Here is a 17,846-nt window from a genome sequence, read left to right as displayed (position 1 = left end):
CCATTTTTTATACAAATGCATATAACTTGATAAAAATCTATAAATTTAAGTAAACATAGCATATAGCCTAGTGCCTTGCTTTTCAAACTCAATTGCTTGTTACTACTCTTAGTTTTTCCTTTAAAACAATCAAGAAAGTAGTTGAATGTATTTATTCATTCATGTTCTTAGATAGATACTGTAACAAGTTCTTAGGATAGATGCTGTAACAAGTTCTTCGAATAGAAACTATAACATGTTCTTAGGATAGATGCTGTAACAAGCTCTTAGGATAGATGCTGTAACAAGCTCTTAGGATAGATGCTGTAACAAGCTCTTAGGATAGATATTGTAACAAGTTTGTTCTTCCTTATATTCTGCAAGTAATTTCAGAATTAACTTTCACTTTCCTATTTAATAGGAGAAAAATTATTTTTTTCTTATTATTTCTTAGTGAAGGTAAACATATATATGAATATTCTTCAGAAGTTTCAGAATAAGTTGTATGAGATTAAAATGGCAGGCAGAGGGAAAATTAGTTTGTCAAAATGCAAAACACATCCCTGATTATGTGGTATCTTGCTCTGGCCCTGTGTAAAGGTAGGAAGAAATAATCTCACTGAATGTTATGTAAAATTCAGTGATTTATAGTAGTAATAAAAAATTTAAAAACTGCCCATTCTTTCTAAAATATTAACATCAAACAGGACGGTGCATGAATTTTAGATTGTTATAAATTTTGCTTTTAGGACACAGGGAATCAATGTATTGGAGATTTAAAGGCTGTTATTTTCAGTGTTGGAACGGTGGGAACACTGGGTTTTGTTATATATTACTGATGGTAAAATAAAGTGTTTTGATTGAGAACAGCTCTTCTGCACATCCGAAAGGAACAGTCCACGGAGAGTTCCTGCAGGATGCCCTGGTGACCTTCATCATTTGCATCATCTCTTTGCCTCTCTCTTTAGGACATCCAGGCAGAAATTGATGCCCACAATGACATATTTAAAAGCATCGATGGGAACAGGCAGAAGATGGTGAAGGCTCTGGGGAATTCTGAGGAGGCCACAATGCTTCAGCATCGCCTGGATGACATGAACCAAAGATGGAATGATCTGAAGGCAAAATCTGCCAGCATCAGGTCAGAGCACTCAATATCAGAATCAAACATGTGCGTGCATGCGTGTGCATGTGTGCATACATGCTTAGGGAGATCCGTGGTTATCAGAAAGAGAAAGGATTAATACAACTCTATCAGAATTTGTTTGGGATTGAAATCCAAGATTAACAGTTGAGGATTTAACGGTGGATAAGGTTTTGGGTTCAATCCTCAGCAGTAACAAAAGAATAAATAAGTAGGTAGGAGTTTTCACCTCATTTATACCCGGTGCACTCTGCCGTTTGTCCCAGGATATTCACAGTCATGTTTTAGATCGTACAGCAGTAAGGATGATGATGTCACTGACACTTGCTAATTGTTTAGTGTTTATCATTATATTGTATATTTCACACTGTTTTAGGATTATTAGAGTACTATCTATCTATCTATATCTATCTATCTATCTATCTATCTATCTATCTATCTATCTATCTATCTATCTACCATCCACCTATCTATTTATCTCTTTATTTGAGACAAGGTAGTAATACTGGCTGACTTAGAAATCATTACATGACCAGACTGACCTTGAACTTAGAGTTATGTGCCTGCCTTTGCCGCTCCAGTGCAGGAATTAAAGACATTCACTGTTTACAGAGAAGGTGTCCTATAGCCCATACTGATCTTGAGTTTGTTGTGTAGCGAAGTTGACCTTTAGTGCTTTGTTAAAAACAAGAACAACAGCAAAAACCCCTTTATTCTTATTATGTACATGTATGCAAATGTATGTATACTATGTATGTAGTGGCCCATGGAGGTAGAAGAGGACATTGGGATCCCCTAGAACTGGAGTTATGGGCAACTGGAAACTGCTGTGTAGATATTGGGAACCAACCTGGGTCCTCTGCAAGAGCACTAGGTGCTTCTAACTTGTGAGCTACCTCTCTCTAGGCCTTGGCCTTTGACTCCTCTTCATCGCTCATCTAGCGTGTGATGACATTACATACAAGTCCCATCATGCTTATTTAAAACAATTACTTAGTTGTCTTGCACTGTGTGCTAATTTACTAAATTAGCACTTTATGTACAGTAGTTGGTTTCACACAACTTCTTTATTTATACTGTAGAGATTTTACGGCTTCTCAGAATATGTCTCTGTTGTTTATAAAAAGAAAAGGTCCTAGTAAGTTAGAAGGTCAGGATTTCCGTATGAGAAATTTATTGAATATAAAGATTGAGCTAATAAGATAAAAGTCAGAACTTGAATGTAGATTTCTTAAAATCTTGGCATTGGATCTGTTTTGCTCCATCGAGTATCTATGTCCAATTTGAAAATACTTTATTTGTTGAGATTAATTGCCTCTTATGGACACTAAAATGTAGAAGTGGTGATTCACATCTGCTTTGGATGAGAGTAAAATTCAGTTAAATATGGACATTAGGATCAGGGGTCTGACAAGGGAACAGCATTGACAAATTATCCAGAGCAACAGAATGGTACCACATTATTGGAATTCAAGCACATTTTTAAGGTCACCTCAGTAGCTGATAGATGGTTTCTAATTGGCACTAAATTAAGGGGATACTAACAAGAATGATAATTCTAAAGAGGAATGTTGGTAAAAGCCTCAAATTTGGGTGTATCATGTGTTGACTATGTATAACCTTAAAACCAAATGATCTGAATTTGATTCTTGCACTTTACTATTTATTTTCTCAATTTGGATAAATTACTTTACCCCTCTGAACTTTGCCAAGTTGTACTAGCTGTGTCCAACACACTTGATTATCAGGAAGACTAACTAGAATGATTTGATTGTTTCTCAGTCTCTGTAGACCCTGGTAAAAGTAGACTCTAGGTTAATATTCATACACTATTCATAACTAAGGTTGGGGGGTGAATCTGCCTCGGTTGGTATTGGGAATTCATACAGGGACTGCCAGAGAACAGAAATTGTGCTACCATTTGTCCTGAATGATTTTCTTATGAATAAAGGTACCATGTGCTAGAATATTTGTACTCTACTGGGTCTCACAAATTAAAACTTACAATTCCTGTCTTTCTTTTCTTTCTCCCTTACTTTCTTTCTCCCTTACTTTCTTTCTCTCTTTCTTTCTTTCCTTCCTTCCTTCCTTGCTTCCTTCCTTCCTTTTCCTTCCTTCCTTCCTTTCTTTCTTCCTTAAAGATTTATTTATGAGTACACTGTAGCTATCTTCATGCCCACCAGAGTAGGGCATCAGATCCTATAACAGACAATTGTGAGCCACCATGTGGTTGCTGGGAATTGAACTCGGGACCTCTGGAAGAGCAGTCAGTGCTCTTAACCACCGAGCCATCTCTCCAGCCTAATTCCTCTATTTCTTAAGAAGAATGAATGGTGGCATGCTATGCCCTCTTCTCTCTACAGCTCCAGTAGGAAATCATCTCTGCGTCAGCCCCCATCCTGTTCATCTGTGCTAGAGATGGAAGCCCAAGCTTTGCTTACGCCGTGTGGATGCTGTGTTTCTGTCCATGTGGGCTCACTTTCTATCATTAGATATGTGTAACTAAAGATGAAAGCACTTTCCATTTTTTATCTTCAAATATGCAAAAAAATCACATGTCATTTACAAATTCGTTTGAGATAAACTGGTTTATTTTTCTCAGCAGTGGGCTCTCCTTCAGCTCAGCTCAGAAGGAAGTGGAACAGGGCAGTTTTGGAGAGCATTGTGCTTTGGAGAGACACTGTCTTCAAATTCTGGTGTTGTCATACAACAGTCCGTGGGCAGCTTATTGACCCATGTGTGTGCTGCAGTTTCCTTGTATGCAAATTAAGAGTAATTTCCTTAATGGGGCTGCCATGCATGTTTTATTTAACCCATATACAGTGTCTGCAGTAAGTGGCTTGTGTTTATTACTGTTATTGGTCACTACTTGTGGGGCACTATGGAAATTCTTCCCTTCCCCAAACCCTTCTATATCTTAGTTATTAGCGTAGGGAATGTTCAAGGGATTCACCAGTAAGTAGTGCCCCTTTCTTGGCTGGATTCTGAGCAAATGTGAAACAAAAGTGGGTTCAGCTGGCCTCCTTATGAAATCTAGTGTGATGGGAATGACAGAAACCAGGTGAAAGGAACTGACTTAGAGCTTAGATTGCTGACTCAACCTTAGAATGATGCAGAAGTCCCAGTAGTCACTACTCAAGGTAGCTTTTCAAGTAAGACACCCTCCAGGCAGGAGTGAAGAAAAAAATCTCTCTGAAGTTCTTTTGTACATCCAAATTCTCTTCTAGACCACTCTATAGTTGGTCCTGCCTCCTGCTTTATACATGCAAACGGCGTGGGTGGAGTTGCTGTTCAGGTCACTGCTCAGCCCTTTCCTCCCTGGCCTTTGGAGTCCAGCCTGGTTCTCACATTGCCTTCTGTTGGAATGAGATTCTCTATGTCTTTAATATTTCTGCAGACTCTTCACCCCTCTTCTCTGTAATTAATTGAAAAATTGACTTTTCTCTTAATTGCCTACTTTACTTGAAATGTTCTTTAATAGAGGTTAATTTCCTCCATTTTCCTTGCCTAGAAGCCTTGAATATTAATCCTCCTGTGGCCACCAAACTTCCCAATCTCAGTCATAAATTGGCCTTGGAAGGCAGTTTGTCTGCAAAAGAAGCCCTGCCACATAGGGATAGGGGGCTAATTGGCAGCCTCGAGTGGCTACTCTCCCCTCTCTTCCCATCTCTCCATATCTCCTTTTCTTTTAGAAATAATTTGTCTATATTTTTGCCCTTTTATCATCTTACTCCTAATCTGTAGGACCATATGTTTCCTGTTTGTTTGAAGTACACATACTACTCCCTTTTAGCCTCTGCCCTCAGCTCTCATCCTTGGTGGAAACATCACACTGGTAACATTGTTTTTCCTTACACAGAGTTTCTCTGTATAGTCATGACTGTCCTGGAACTTGCTCTCTATACCAGGCTAGCCTTGAAATCAGAGATTTGCTTGTATCTGTCTCTCCAGTTCTGGGATTAAAGGCATATGCCATTACCCAGTAATAACCTTTTGTGTTTTAACCTTCAAGTATCGCTTTGCACTGCCTGTGAAAGTTCTCAGCCCTATTCTACTCTTAAGTCCCGTAGACCTACTCATCTTGGGCTTCCATGGATGACTTCTTCATTTTGGCATCCCAGTCCCCAGGGGACCAAGGGGAGGCTATTCTTCAGAGGAGTTTCAGGTGCATTCCACGGGACTTGTGAATTCCTCAGAGACGGACCTTGGTGAAGCTGAATGAAACTTATGTGCAGCACTAATAATGGAACCCTCTCATATGAAAGGATTGGACCTTCTCCAGCTGGGTCCCTTTCTTCCTTACCTTGGAGCCATTTATGTACTATTATATAACTGTGTTATTTATTTTATACAATATATTTATAATTAAACTACATTACTCTAGATGCCTGCAGTACATTTAAAAATGTAAATCTTCCAATATCGTTTTCATTCATTGATTTAAAACTTTTCATGCAGTATATTTTGTTCATATTCCCTCCTCTCTCCCAAGTCCTCTCAGGCCACCTCAACCCTCCTCGAACCTTTCCCAATGATGGACTGCTTCATTTCTGGATTAGCTTGGTTTTCTAATGCTGTCATGAAAGCAATTTGGGGGAAGAAAGGCTTTATCTCACTCATACTTCAACATCACAGTCATTCAGGGCAGGAAGTCAGGGCAGGAACTTGAGGCAGGAACTGAGGCAGAGACTATGGGGGAGCGTTGCTTACTGACTGCTTCCGAGGCTTGTGCAGTTCTCCTGTACAACCCTGGACCACAAGGGTGGCAACACCACAGTGAGCTGGGACTTTACACATCAGTTATCAGTCACGACAGTACCCCAGAGACTTGCCTGCAGGCCAGTGTTATAGAGGCATTTCCCCAACCCCTTCCACCCAGCTTAGAGTTCTGTATAAGACACCCTAGTCAAATCCACCATGCCCTTGCAACCCCCCCGCCCCCCACTGAGCTTTCTCTTCTACTTCTATTCACATTGATATACTGGTACCCACATCCACTCTATCCCCTACTATTGATCTTGGATTAATCGTCCCGTCCCCTTCCTTCCCTCCTTCCATTTGTGTGTATGTGTGTATATGTGTGTGTGTGTATCTTAAGTGTTCATGACCATGTGTATTTTAAGATGCATCTGCATGTAGGTGCACATACAGGGAGGCCAGAAATTAAAGATGCGTATTTTCCTCTATAGCTTTCTTTCTTTCTTTCTTTCTTTCTTTCTTTCTTTCTTTCTTTATTATTTATTTATTTATATTTTGAGGTGGTTCTCTCGTTGAACCTGGAGCCAGGGAGCCCCAGAATTCAGAATTCTCCTGTCTCCACACCTCCAGTGCTGGGTTACAAGTGCCCCCTTTCATGTGGATGCTGAGAATCTGAGCTAGATGCTCAATGCTTGCACTCCAGGGGTTTCACCAGCTGAGCAGATCTGTGTTGCTTTAGGAAGGGAGTTTGGGAGGAGGAGGAGGCTAAAGTTCCTTTTATATAATTTGGTATCGCCTACTTACAATTGGTGTTATAATTCTGAATGATTTTCTGTTTTACTCACGACCACGCCTGTCTTCAAAGACCTTGTTTTCTCTTTAGCCTCCAAACCTTTCTTTCTGTGGATGACCTAATTATTTTCTGAGGAGGAGGCCATTTGATTGATAATGCCCTGCCCCTCCAAGCAGATAATATCTGTGAACTCTGTATTTCCAACAGTGTTTAGTTCATATTGCCATGATGGGTGTTGTTTCCTTTAATTTTTTTAAGAAGTGGATTTATTCTCTTTATTGATTTTTATTTATTTATTATTTATTTTTTGCATCAGATCTACTCTTTAAGTATTTATGGACGTCACCTACTTTCATTATGGTGTGGTCACTGGAACAGCCACCTTAAGTATTACTTTAAAGTCTTTTGGATGACTATGACTGAGTCTTTTAAATATAAAAATTCAGTGCGCTAAATATGCTGTAGCACCTTAAATACAGTGCATAACATTATATATCTATCAGGTCAGTACACAGTGTATTAGTGAAAGACTTAAGATTTCACTTACAAAAATAGGCTCTTAAGAGCGCTGGCAGTACTTTACGAACACTTTAAAAACTGAACTGGAATTATACTAATAAATTCAAGATTGAATGCCATGGCTTACATTTTTAAATTAAATTTATTTTATGTAAGATTATGTTAATTACGTATCCCCTTATCGGCTTAATGATGTTTAATATAGATCCATCCTAACAAGAGGTTTCAAAGGCTGGGGAAGTTGTCAAATGTGACAGAAGCAGAGTTCGAAGATAAAACTCTATCTTGCGTTTCTTTTATAAGCCTTTTAAAAATTTGGGTCACCATTCTCCAAGCCCTGACGGATGATGGCCATTCACCACCATTCTTTGTGTCACGTGTTGTCACGTTTTGCAGTGCCATTCTTAACCTTAAGGACTTGGCTTTGCTAACCACACTGTAAGGCTAAAGCCTCCTTTTCCTAAATGTAACAGAACGAGATTCCACTCTGTTCGTTAGAACATTCTCCAGCAGGGCTCTCCGTGATGACAGGAAGGAGCCCTGTTAATTTGCTCACCCCATGCCCGTTTAGCCGTAAGTGGCATATTAACTCTAAATTGTGGCTAGTATGACTAAGTGAAGTTTAAGTCTCAGTTATCTTAAGATGTGTGTTTCAATAGCTACACATCACCAGTGCTAGCCACATCCGGTCATTGTTTTGGGGTGCTGTGAGGTGGCTGAATTTTAAGGATTCACCATTTACATGGTTGGTCTTCCATGGTCATTTTGGGAACAGGAATACTACGTTTTGAATGTTATTACCTTATACATATATTCTTAGTTACATTGATTTTTTTTTCTTCATTGTAACACAATTTCCATGAAGTGGGTGTCATAATATCTGAAAAGAAATCACACTCGTACCAAGAATTACAGACTTCTGTGTAGTTTTTGTGTTTCAGGAGGGTAGCATGACTTTGTGTTCTCCTCACTGAGATCCTTCCACAGCTTGGGAGAGTGAGTTTGCAAAAGCGTTTCGACTTGTGTACAATTTAGTTGAGCAATTTATATTTTTCTTCCTTTTGCTGTTACTAACCAAAGCTGTGGTTGGTCGAAGTCCACGTCCTCCTAGTGCTTCCCGAGGCCCTTGGCTGCTTTCTGTGACAGCAAAGCAGCTGTCAGCTTTCCCATCTTGGGATTATACTTGGTGAACTTGAAGCTTTCCTAATTTGACCTTCAAATGTTGACAGTTTTCCTTTTTTGTTTTGGAAGTCATGTTGTACCTGAGGGGTGTTCCGTGAACATTGGTTCATACTCATTAATGAGAACTGTTTTTCTTCCCTGCCTCTCTCTTCGACCACTTTCTTGCACTCCCACACCTTTCCTTCCACATTTCCTTCCTTTGGACAGAGTCTCATGTATCACAGGCTGGCTTGAAACCCACTGTGGGGCCAAGAAGGATCTTCAACTGTGGATCCTCTTGCCTCTACCTTCTGAATGTGGGATTACAGGGGGGCACCACCTCACCTGGTCTTTTGAGCTGCTGGGGCTCAAACCAGAATGTGTGCATCTTAAATAAACACTCTACCAACTGATTTCTGACCCTGGTCTCCAGATGGGTATCTTTTAGCTTACCCGGTTTTCTTTGTTGATAACTATATGCTGGAGAGGAGTCGGATAACTTGTTTGATGACAGTTACTGTGAAAAACCACTTTGGTGAATTAAAACTGGAGTGTACATTTCACTCTGTAATACTATTTCTACCATAGCCAATTGGCAAAGAAAGGTTTTAATGAATTTTTGTCTCCTAATAAGTTTCTATATTATAATTTTTTAATAACTAGTCATGTAAAAACTTATAAAACTCAGAGCTTTATAAAAATCAGATTTCATCCAGACATCTGTGTAAGGCAGAGTCCATTGTAGATACCATCTAAGGTTCATACTATGATCAATGAAAGAGTCTATTGCACTGCACATCTTACATATGCAAAGGATGACTGATGTCAGTGAGACACTGTGATAATTATTGAAATATGTTTCTACAGATAACGAGCTAGGTAGAGTAGTGTTTTAGCTGAAAATGTCCGGAACTTGTGAGTGACTTGCTATCTTTAATTGTAATTTTATTGTAATTGGGACAATTCAAGCTATAAAGTGTTTATGGTCAATGAGGAGAGACCACACTAACCCATGCACAAACATACAGTTTCTCCTCTCAGAGCCTTCAACCTGCTGGCCAGGAAAATACTTTCATCTCCAGAGATGAAAGAACTAAAGTGAATCAGGAACACCAAAGGCTGCTGCAGAAGGCTGTGCCCAGTTGGGCGCATGGGAGTGATCTGCTAAGCACAGAGGCACAGTGTCCTGGAGAGTAAGCAGAGCAGGTTTTCCAGGCAGAGATGCTGTCCGATGAGCTCAGTGTTTATTATGGGACAGTGAAGTATGGAGAAGCCCGCGGAAGCGTCGATTCCGCTTCCATTGCGAAGCTGCTTTAGCATCTCTTGTAAAAGTATTGCCCTCATTTGTGTGCATGGTCCTCTGGGGGCTGAATTCCTGAACACCATAATGCCCAGTGATCAATCCCAGTAGTTCTGTGTAGTCGATAGAGTCTATTGCGTTGAGGAAGGCATCTGTGTGCTCTTAAGCACGTAGGGCTGGATTATCAAGGAACATGCTACGTAGCTTAGTTATTGATTGATGATGAAATTACAGACACTGCAGATGCAGCGTCCAATCTGGATAAGAGGTCGGATATGCACACAAGTGGTTTACTCAGGAGATATTCAGCACTTCTTGGTTGAATGGAGACCTGTGATTTCTAGCTGCCTTTTGCATTTAACAGTGGTCTGTAAGCAACTGCAGCAGCCCTGACAGGTAGACATCATGCAAGAAGTGTTCTGCATTATGGCTCCTAACTGTACAGGGATTTCAATTAATAGGATTGGAATGATTTAGCTGTGCTCTATGGCAAGAAAATTAGTTGTTTATCGGGAAGTCTTGCCTCAGATTAATAAGGATACAGAAAAGCTGGAGCTCAAGCAGAATCAGGATCGTGTCAAAACACGGTTTTATCAAGTGAAATCAATCCTGGCATCTGTGGAACAAATAGAAATAATAGTAAAAGAAAGAAAATAAAATGAGTTTGTGTGTGTGCTTGTGTGTGCATATGTGGGTGTTTGTATGTGTGCATGTGTGTGTGTGCATGTGTGTGTTGCATATGTCTGCATGGGTGCACACACATGTGTGTAAGTGCATAGGAGTCTGGAAGTTGAAGTCATGTGTCTTCCTTTGTCTTCTCTACATCATTAGTTGAGTCCGTCTGAACTCAGGGCTCATGGAGTCCAGCTAATGTAGCTTCGTTTGCCTCTCTATTGCTGGGATTATTGGGAGCCGCCACGTCTGCCTTTGTTGTTGTTGTTGTTTGTTGTCTTTTTTTATGTAGTTCTGGGGATCTGAATCCAGTTTTCATGCCCGTACAACAAGCACTCTACCTACTGATCCATTCCCCAACTCTAAAGTAAACTGAAATTTAACCGGCACAGTTTTGAGATAATGATAAAATTCTTTGGACATGTTTAAGACTTAGAAATGATGCTTTAGTGTTTTATAGCTAACCTTTTGGAATGGGACATAGAATGAACAAGTTTGAGTAGTTGGTTTTATTAGCCAGATGGCGACGCGTCTGCGAAGAGATAGAAAGATAATTGGCCTTTGCGGTAACTGTGTGAATTCAGGCATGTGGTATTTTAAAGCAAACCCAGAGCACCAGCTCTTCCTTTCCATCCAGAATATTGGATGGCAGATCCTGGTTATTGTTGTGGGAGCTAGAGATGAGCACGATGAATTTTGGACCAAGATTTATTGATCATCATTGGATGAAGATCACTGGTAATAGAACCTGCATGTGATCAATGAGGTGACGCTTGCCGTGATACCTCTAGCAAAACTGTTCACTTTGACACAGGAGTGGCAGTGGATCAGAGGTGCCCAGGAAATGACCGAGTGGTCTGAGACACAATAGTGGCTGAGCCTGGTGGATAGCTTTCATGTCCTTGGTAAAGAATCAGATTTATGGAAGTGAGGATCCTAATGCCGACCTCAAGGTAAAGGTCCTCTTAGAAGACATGGAGTCTGAATGTGTGTTCCATGTAGCTGAAGCTTCCAAGATAAGTCTCTCTCACATACATACATGTGCGCGCGTGTGTGCGTGCACACACGCACACACACACAGACACACAGACACACACATAGGCACACACACAGGCACACACACATAGGCACACACAGACAGACACACACACAGACACACACACACAGACACACACACACAGGCACGCACACATACAGGCATGCACACACACGCACGCACGCACGCACGCACGCACGCACGCACGCACCTGCTCACTTGCACACTAAGTCTTTCCCTTTAGAAGATGTTGTGCTGTGAGGCCATGTGAATCTTCAGTAGGCTTGACCCCCCGGGCCTGGCTGATTGCAAACATGTGAGGCAGATCCAGCCCAGCACCAGCTTAGCGCTAAGTTCACATTCGTGTCTCTCCACCCGGGTATAGCATTCCCAAGAGAAGTGGGACTCCTTGAATGATTGGAGTTCCTCTAAATAGTCCATGTTTTTAAATCTAGCCCTTCTATGGGTTCCAGGCTAAATGGATGGGCCTTTTTCAGGGTCTTAGCAAAACAAGGAGAAAATTGTCCTCAGATTCATACTAACGTTCTCAAAGGATTCTAGTCAATCTAAAGCCAAGCAGTGCCTTGGCCAAATAATGACTTACTGTTTTTCAAGTTAGGAGTAAATATTTCTAATGTCTGAATTCTAATAGTTTACTTCATTATAAGAAAAATTGGAGGTTAATGATTCCCTTGCCTTAAAAGATCAGTCTAGGGGCTGGAGAGATGGCTCAGTGGTTAAGAGCACTGACTGCTCTTTCAGAGGTCCTGAGTTCAAGTCCCAGCAACCACATGGTGGCTCACAACCATCTGTAATGGAATCCGATGCCCTCTTCTTGGTGTGTCTGAAGACAGCGACAGTGTACTCATATGAATAAAACAACAGAAAAATAAATCTTAAATAAGATTAGTCTGTTTTTTCATTTAGAGAGGAAAATGAATAAATTTTAAATAAATATTTTTAAACATAAAAGTTATTTAGTATCCAGTGTGTGTGTGTCTTTTTCCCACCTTTTTCTTTTTGTGTTTTTGTTTTGTTTTGTTTAAACCAACCCTCACCATTCATCCCCTGCTCAACAAGTTTGCTCCATCTCTGTAGATCAGGCTGGTCTTGAACTCACAGATATCCCCCTGCCTCTGACTCCTGAGTGCTGGGATTAAAGGCATGAGACTCCAACCAGGCTCCGGATGTTTCATAGGCATTCCATTCTCCTTCTTCCTCCATGTATTTCAATAAAAATTGAGAAAATTATTTGAATCTTTGCATTTAATATTTGTACAGTGCATATAAATGATCAGAACCTGGTTCGTAATTTTAAGTATTAGTGATATAGCCTGGATAATATAACTGTTCTGAAATAACTGTTTCTCACAGAGCATGCTTTCTGTACCACAAGTATGTATGTGTGTATGTATGTGTGTATTTATGTATGTATGTGTGTGTATGTATGTATGTGTGTATGTATGTACATGTGTATGTATGTATGTATGTGTGTGTATGTATGTATGTGTGTATGTATGTATGTGTGTATGTATGTGTGTATGTGTGTATGTACATGTGTATGTATGTATGTGTGTATGTATGTGTGTATGTATGCGTGTATGTGTGTATGTACATGTGTATGTATGTATGTATGTGTGTATGCATGTATGTACATGTGTATGTATGTATGTGTGCGTATGTATGTATGTGTGTATGTATGTGTGTGTATGTATGTATGTGTGTATGTATGTATGTGTGTGTGTTTGTGTATGTATGTATGTATGTATGTATGGATAGATGGATGTATGGATGGATTGATTGGATGTGAGCATTGTGTGATGATTATGTGTATGAACATGGTGATTAGGTCACAGGAGTATGAGTCACTTCATGCTTATCTGTCGACAGGGCCCATTTGGAGGCCAGTGCTGAGAAATGGAACAGGTTGCTGGCATCGCTGGAAGAGCTGATCAAATGGCTCAACATGAAAGACGAAGAGCTTAAGAAGCAGATGCCCATTGGAGGGGACGTTCCCGCCTTACAGCTCCAGTATGACCACTGCAAGGTAAGTCCACCATTTGTGTCCTCCTTTTCATAAATTCAATTTTGATCAATAAACTGAATGAAGCCTGATCCTCCCTCAGTCTTACCATGTAACCTAAGCTAATCTTAACCTTGTATTGACCCTTTGGCTTCAGCCTCCCAGTGCTAGGATTACAGGGGTGTGTTTGCTGTTATGTCTAATTGTGGCATAATCAGGAATGTGGAAGTCACCGTGTCAGAAGAATTTCAATGTAGAGCTGAGGTTGGTGGTGTCCCTTTGCTTCCTACGCTCAGCGGGCAGAAGCAGATGAGGCCAGCAAAGGTGACATCCTCAGATGTGGTCTAAGCAAATGAATAAATACATAAATAAAACTCCAAAGTAGTTCTAAGAAAATAGCTGTAAAACGCAGTACCAAGCTCCTGGAATAACGACACCTTGGCCATAAGCCTTGGTTTGCACTCCAACCGTTCATAACTTATATCCCATCTATTATAATCTAAGTTCCTCCATGTGACTGGCTACCTCTGCTCAGGTCTCATGCATCTGCCCTCTGTCCTCTGTCCTCTCCCCAGGTGAACACTGCTCCCCTAGTTTGCTCTATCCCAGGATCCTTAACCCTTTCTGCCTCCGGATGTCCCACCTTCTATTCTACCCTTTCCTTTAGGCCATATGGGGTTTTTTTTTGTTTTTTGTTTGTTTTTTTTTGTTTGTTTATTGACAAACAGTGTATCCATACAGTACACAAGATATTCTCTCTGCATATCGCCCAGTGATAAAGCACTTTTCTAACTTGCTTGGAGATTAAAACAAGTCAAAGCCTTAGATCATCTTGTTCATTAAAATAAAAGTAGAGAGAATCTGTAGGGCAGATTTCCCTCCTGTATCAAATGAAGTGTGAAACAAACGGCCTTTTTATGTTTTATCTTCTTAAATTTAGGTCTTTCTTCAAGTTACATTTTCTTCCGCACAGACATCCACCTCTACGCACGCTGTGTTTTCATTCTGACAATGAACAATTAATCCTGAAATGTCATCTTGACACATCCCTTAGCCCTTAGATTTTTTAAATATCTTCGCCTAGTCCAAGTTCCATTAATTTATCTATATCCTTTTGTGCTCTTTTCTCTTATACAGAATATCATTTAGTTCTGTTGTATTTTTCCTACCCATATGCAGTGTGAATTCTCATTCGAAGTCCGTACTTTTTTTCCCTCATAAAGGCAAACATTTGATTGAGGCTGGCTTACAGGTTCAGAGGTTACGAGGAAGGTCTCCCAAAGCCCCCTCCCACAATGACAAACTTCCGAAAGCAAGGCTACACCTCCTGATAGTGCCAGCCCCTGGGCCAAGAATATTCAAACCAGCAAGCACAGTTATAAACCCAGATATACCCTTCCTAAGCTGTTTATATCAGGGTAATTTACCACAGCAAAAGAAAATAGCCAAGATAGACAGAGCTCATTTGAAATGAATAAGAATCTTTAATTTGTAACATATTTCTTGCAGTGGTTTTACCATGACATAAACTTAGAACCAAGGTCATGTTGTACGCTATATGTTCAACTGTCTATACTTTCTTTTTATTAAATTGGATATTTTTACATACATTTCAAATGTTATAAGTCTTTTTAATACAACATTAGGTACTTGTTTCCAGTTGGAAGATAAAGGCAAACACACGCTCCTGAGGGACGGTACCATCTAGTGCATACGATGTTCTAACTGACATTGATAGGATATCTAATAGATATTCCTATTGATAGGAATTTTATTTTAACCCTTGTGCTTAGTGAATAAAATTACTATTTCAGTACAAAGAGAACACGATAGAGAGATAACTCTGAGGTAGAAAGACAGACATATTGTTGGTCTATATAGAATAATAATGAATGTTAAGTTAGTAAATTTACGAAATCACCGTTGTCTCTACCTCTCTGTCTCTCTCTCCTCTGTCTCTCTCTCTGTCTGTCTCTGTCTCTGTGTGTCTCTCTCTCTCCTCTGTCTCTTTCTGTCTGTCTCTATCTCTTTGTCTCTCTGTCTCTGTCTCTCTGTCTCTGTCTGTCTCTGTCTCTCTGTCTCTCTCTGTCTCTCTCTGTCTGTCTGTCTCTGTCTCTCTGTGTGTGTCTCTCTCTCTCCTCTGTCTCTCTGTCTGTCTCTATCTCTCTCTCTGTCTCTCTGTCTCTCTGTCTCTCTCTCTCCTCTGTCTCTGTCTCTGTCTCTGTCTGTCTCTGTCTCTCTGTCTCTCTCTGTCTCTCTCTGTCTCTCTCTGTCTCTCTGTCTCTCTCTCTCTCTTGGATTAGACAGAGTCTCTATGTAGCCCTGGAACTCCCTCTGTAGACCAGGCTGGGCCCGAACTCACAGAGATCCCCCTGCCTCTTTTTCTTGATGTTCCAGCTTTTATCTGTACTATGATTATTTCCGTTCTGTGGGTCAGGGTATTGGTGAGGCAATCAAGTAATGCCAAGCTTTTGTAATAATACTTAATGTTCTATGTGTGTTACAAGTCCTGCTTGTGACCGTGTCCCACTAGCTTTGAATAAAAACTCGTCTTAAGTATGATATTTTCCTCACAGAACCTTAGTCTCTCCACAACACTTTCTGCTGGCCCTTCCACTCAGCCCTGACTTTTCCTAACTGTGCCTCCCAGTACTGTTGCCTAACTTTGGGGCCTATTGCACCCTGTCTAACAGCACTGCCTGAGTTTCCATTTTAAATCTTTAGCCCCCGGCACTGAATCGATGAAGATGATACAGATAGCGATGCCGGTAATGATGTCAGTTCCTTTACCCCGTAAGCGTTTATGAGCAACAGATATGTGCTGGGTACGATTCTTCTCACCGATGAGTCCTCCCTGAACAAAAATGAGGTTCGGTTGCTGGGAGTGTTGCTCAGTAGTGGAACGCGCCCATCATGTGCAAGGCTCCTGATTCACTCTCAGAAGTGCAGAATAAATATAGGAAGATGCTGGAGAGACTGCTCAGTGGTTAGGGGGACCAGGCTCACAGCCACCCATAACTTAACTCTAATTCCAAGGAACCCAATGCCATCTTCTGGCCTCTCTAGGTACCCAACATGCATGCAGTATATTATACATACATGCACCTATACATATAAAATAAAAAGTAATAAATCTGAAAAAAATGAATAAATAACTCAAAACCCAGTTGTTGACTGAGATGGCATAAAGTAAAAAGGACAAATAGTAGCTGGGTTTTTGTTTGTTTGTTTTTCCTTTTCTTTTTTCCGGAGCTGGGGACCAAACCCAGGGCCTTACACTTGCTAGGCCAGCGCTCTACCACTGAGCCAAATCCCCAACCCCAGTAGCTGGTTTTTTAAAATACATTTAAAAAGAGACAAAACAGGATTAGTGGCTGCCTCGAATACAGGGGATAAAAGGGGAAGACTCAAGCGTGTCATAGAGCGAATGTTTTTGGACAAAGAAAGTGGAAAGCAGAACGATCACTTAAACAATGGGAAAATTTCTGAAAAAGCAGACGGGGAGGGAAATCAAGAACTTGAGTTTTGACGTAAGCTGCCCATGTCCCTTAGGAAGCTGACTGTGCAAACTTAAAATTAGAGCAAAGGTTAGAGTTAGAGAAAAAGACGAAGTTGTAACGCATCGTAGATCAGCTACAGGATTAGATGAAGCCTCATTGGAAGTGATCGTTATTAGAAAAATGACTCATAAGAAATGAGGAGTGAGGAATCCAAATTTTGTGGGCTGGGAAGATGAGGCCGAGAGCACAGTGCGGAAGCAGCAAGAGGACTGAGTCTAGGACACCAACCAGTGCTGTGCAGAGGTGAACCCAAGGATCTAACATTGCTGAGGACTTGAGTAAAGAGGACAGAACATCACACCTTCCAAAGGCAGTTCTGTTGCCTCGAACAAGACTGGGTTTAGTGGCACGGTAGAATTTGAAGCGTGATTAGAGTAGATTCCATAGAACATATGAACAGAAATACAGAAATTTGAGAATTTGTTTTTCAAGAAAAGTCCAAGTATGAAGGAGTATGTGCAGCAGGAATGTGGAATCCAGTAATCATTTTAAAAAGATGGAGAATGATTCTCTGGGCTGATGGAAACGACTCTGGAAAGCAGAGAGAAGTCAATGATAAGTAGTAGAGAAGGTCACGGGAAGAAAGGACCGGGAATTTGTTTTTATGCAGGAGGACGGGGAGCTGAGCCATCTTAATAGCAAAATACATGAAATGTGTAGGCCTGCATGGGAGGAGTTTGGTGGATTTGAGTTTGGAAACGTGAAGGCATGATCAGTGAAATGAGAATCAGGATCATCAACTGAACATTAAAAAGGAGTAAAGATGTAGCTTGGCCGTAGAGTACTTGTCTAGTATTCACAAAGCCCATGGTTCAGTCCCAGCACTAGGTTGGGGGATGGGTAGGGGTAGGAGGCAAAAAGGTGTGTAGATTTGAAGAGAGCAGAGGTAGAAAATAGCCTAAAAGTGGGTTAAAAGGACGTTAAACTAGGATGCTTCCACAGCATGGCGGGCCAACATTAT

General features: G+C 40.7%; 1 protein-coding gene across 13 annotated transcripts in view; it reads left to right on the top strand.

Moving 5' to 3' along the window:
- Utrn (utrophin) overlaps nucleotides 1-17,846 on the top strand; it is a 502,827-nt gene that overhangs the window by 347,715 nt on the left and 137,266 nt on the right. For all 13 annotated transcript variants that reach the window (XM_087636075.1, XM_087636021.1, XM_087636135.1 and 10 more), the window contains 2 exon segments: nucleotides 948-1,120; nucleotides 13,193-13,349. In XM_087636075.1, coding sequence (XP_087492201.1) covers nucleotides 948-1,120; nucleotides 13,193-13,349 — 330 coding nt within the window.

This window comes from Rattus norvegicus, chromosome 1 (assembly GCF_021556685.1).
Source record: "Rattus norvegicus strain SHRSP/BbbUtx chromosome 1, alternate assembly SHRSP_T2T, whole genome shotgun sequence".
NCBI lineage: Eukaryota > Metazoa > Chordata > Mammalia > Rodentia > Muridae > Rattus > Rattus norvegicus.
This window is presented reverse-complemented; position numbering and strand designations above follow the sequence as displayed.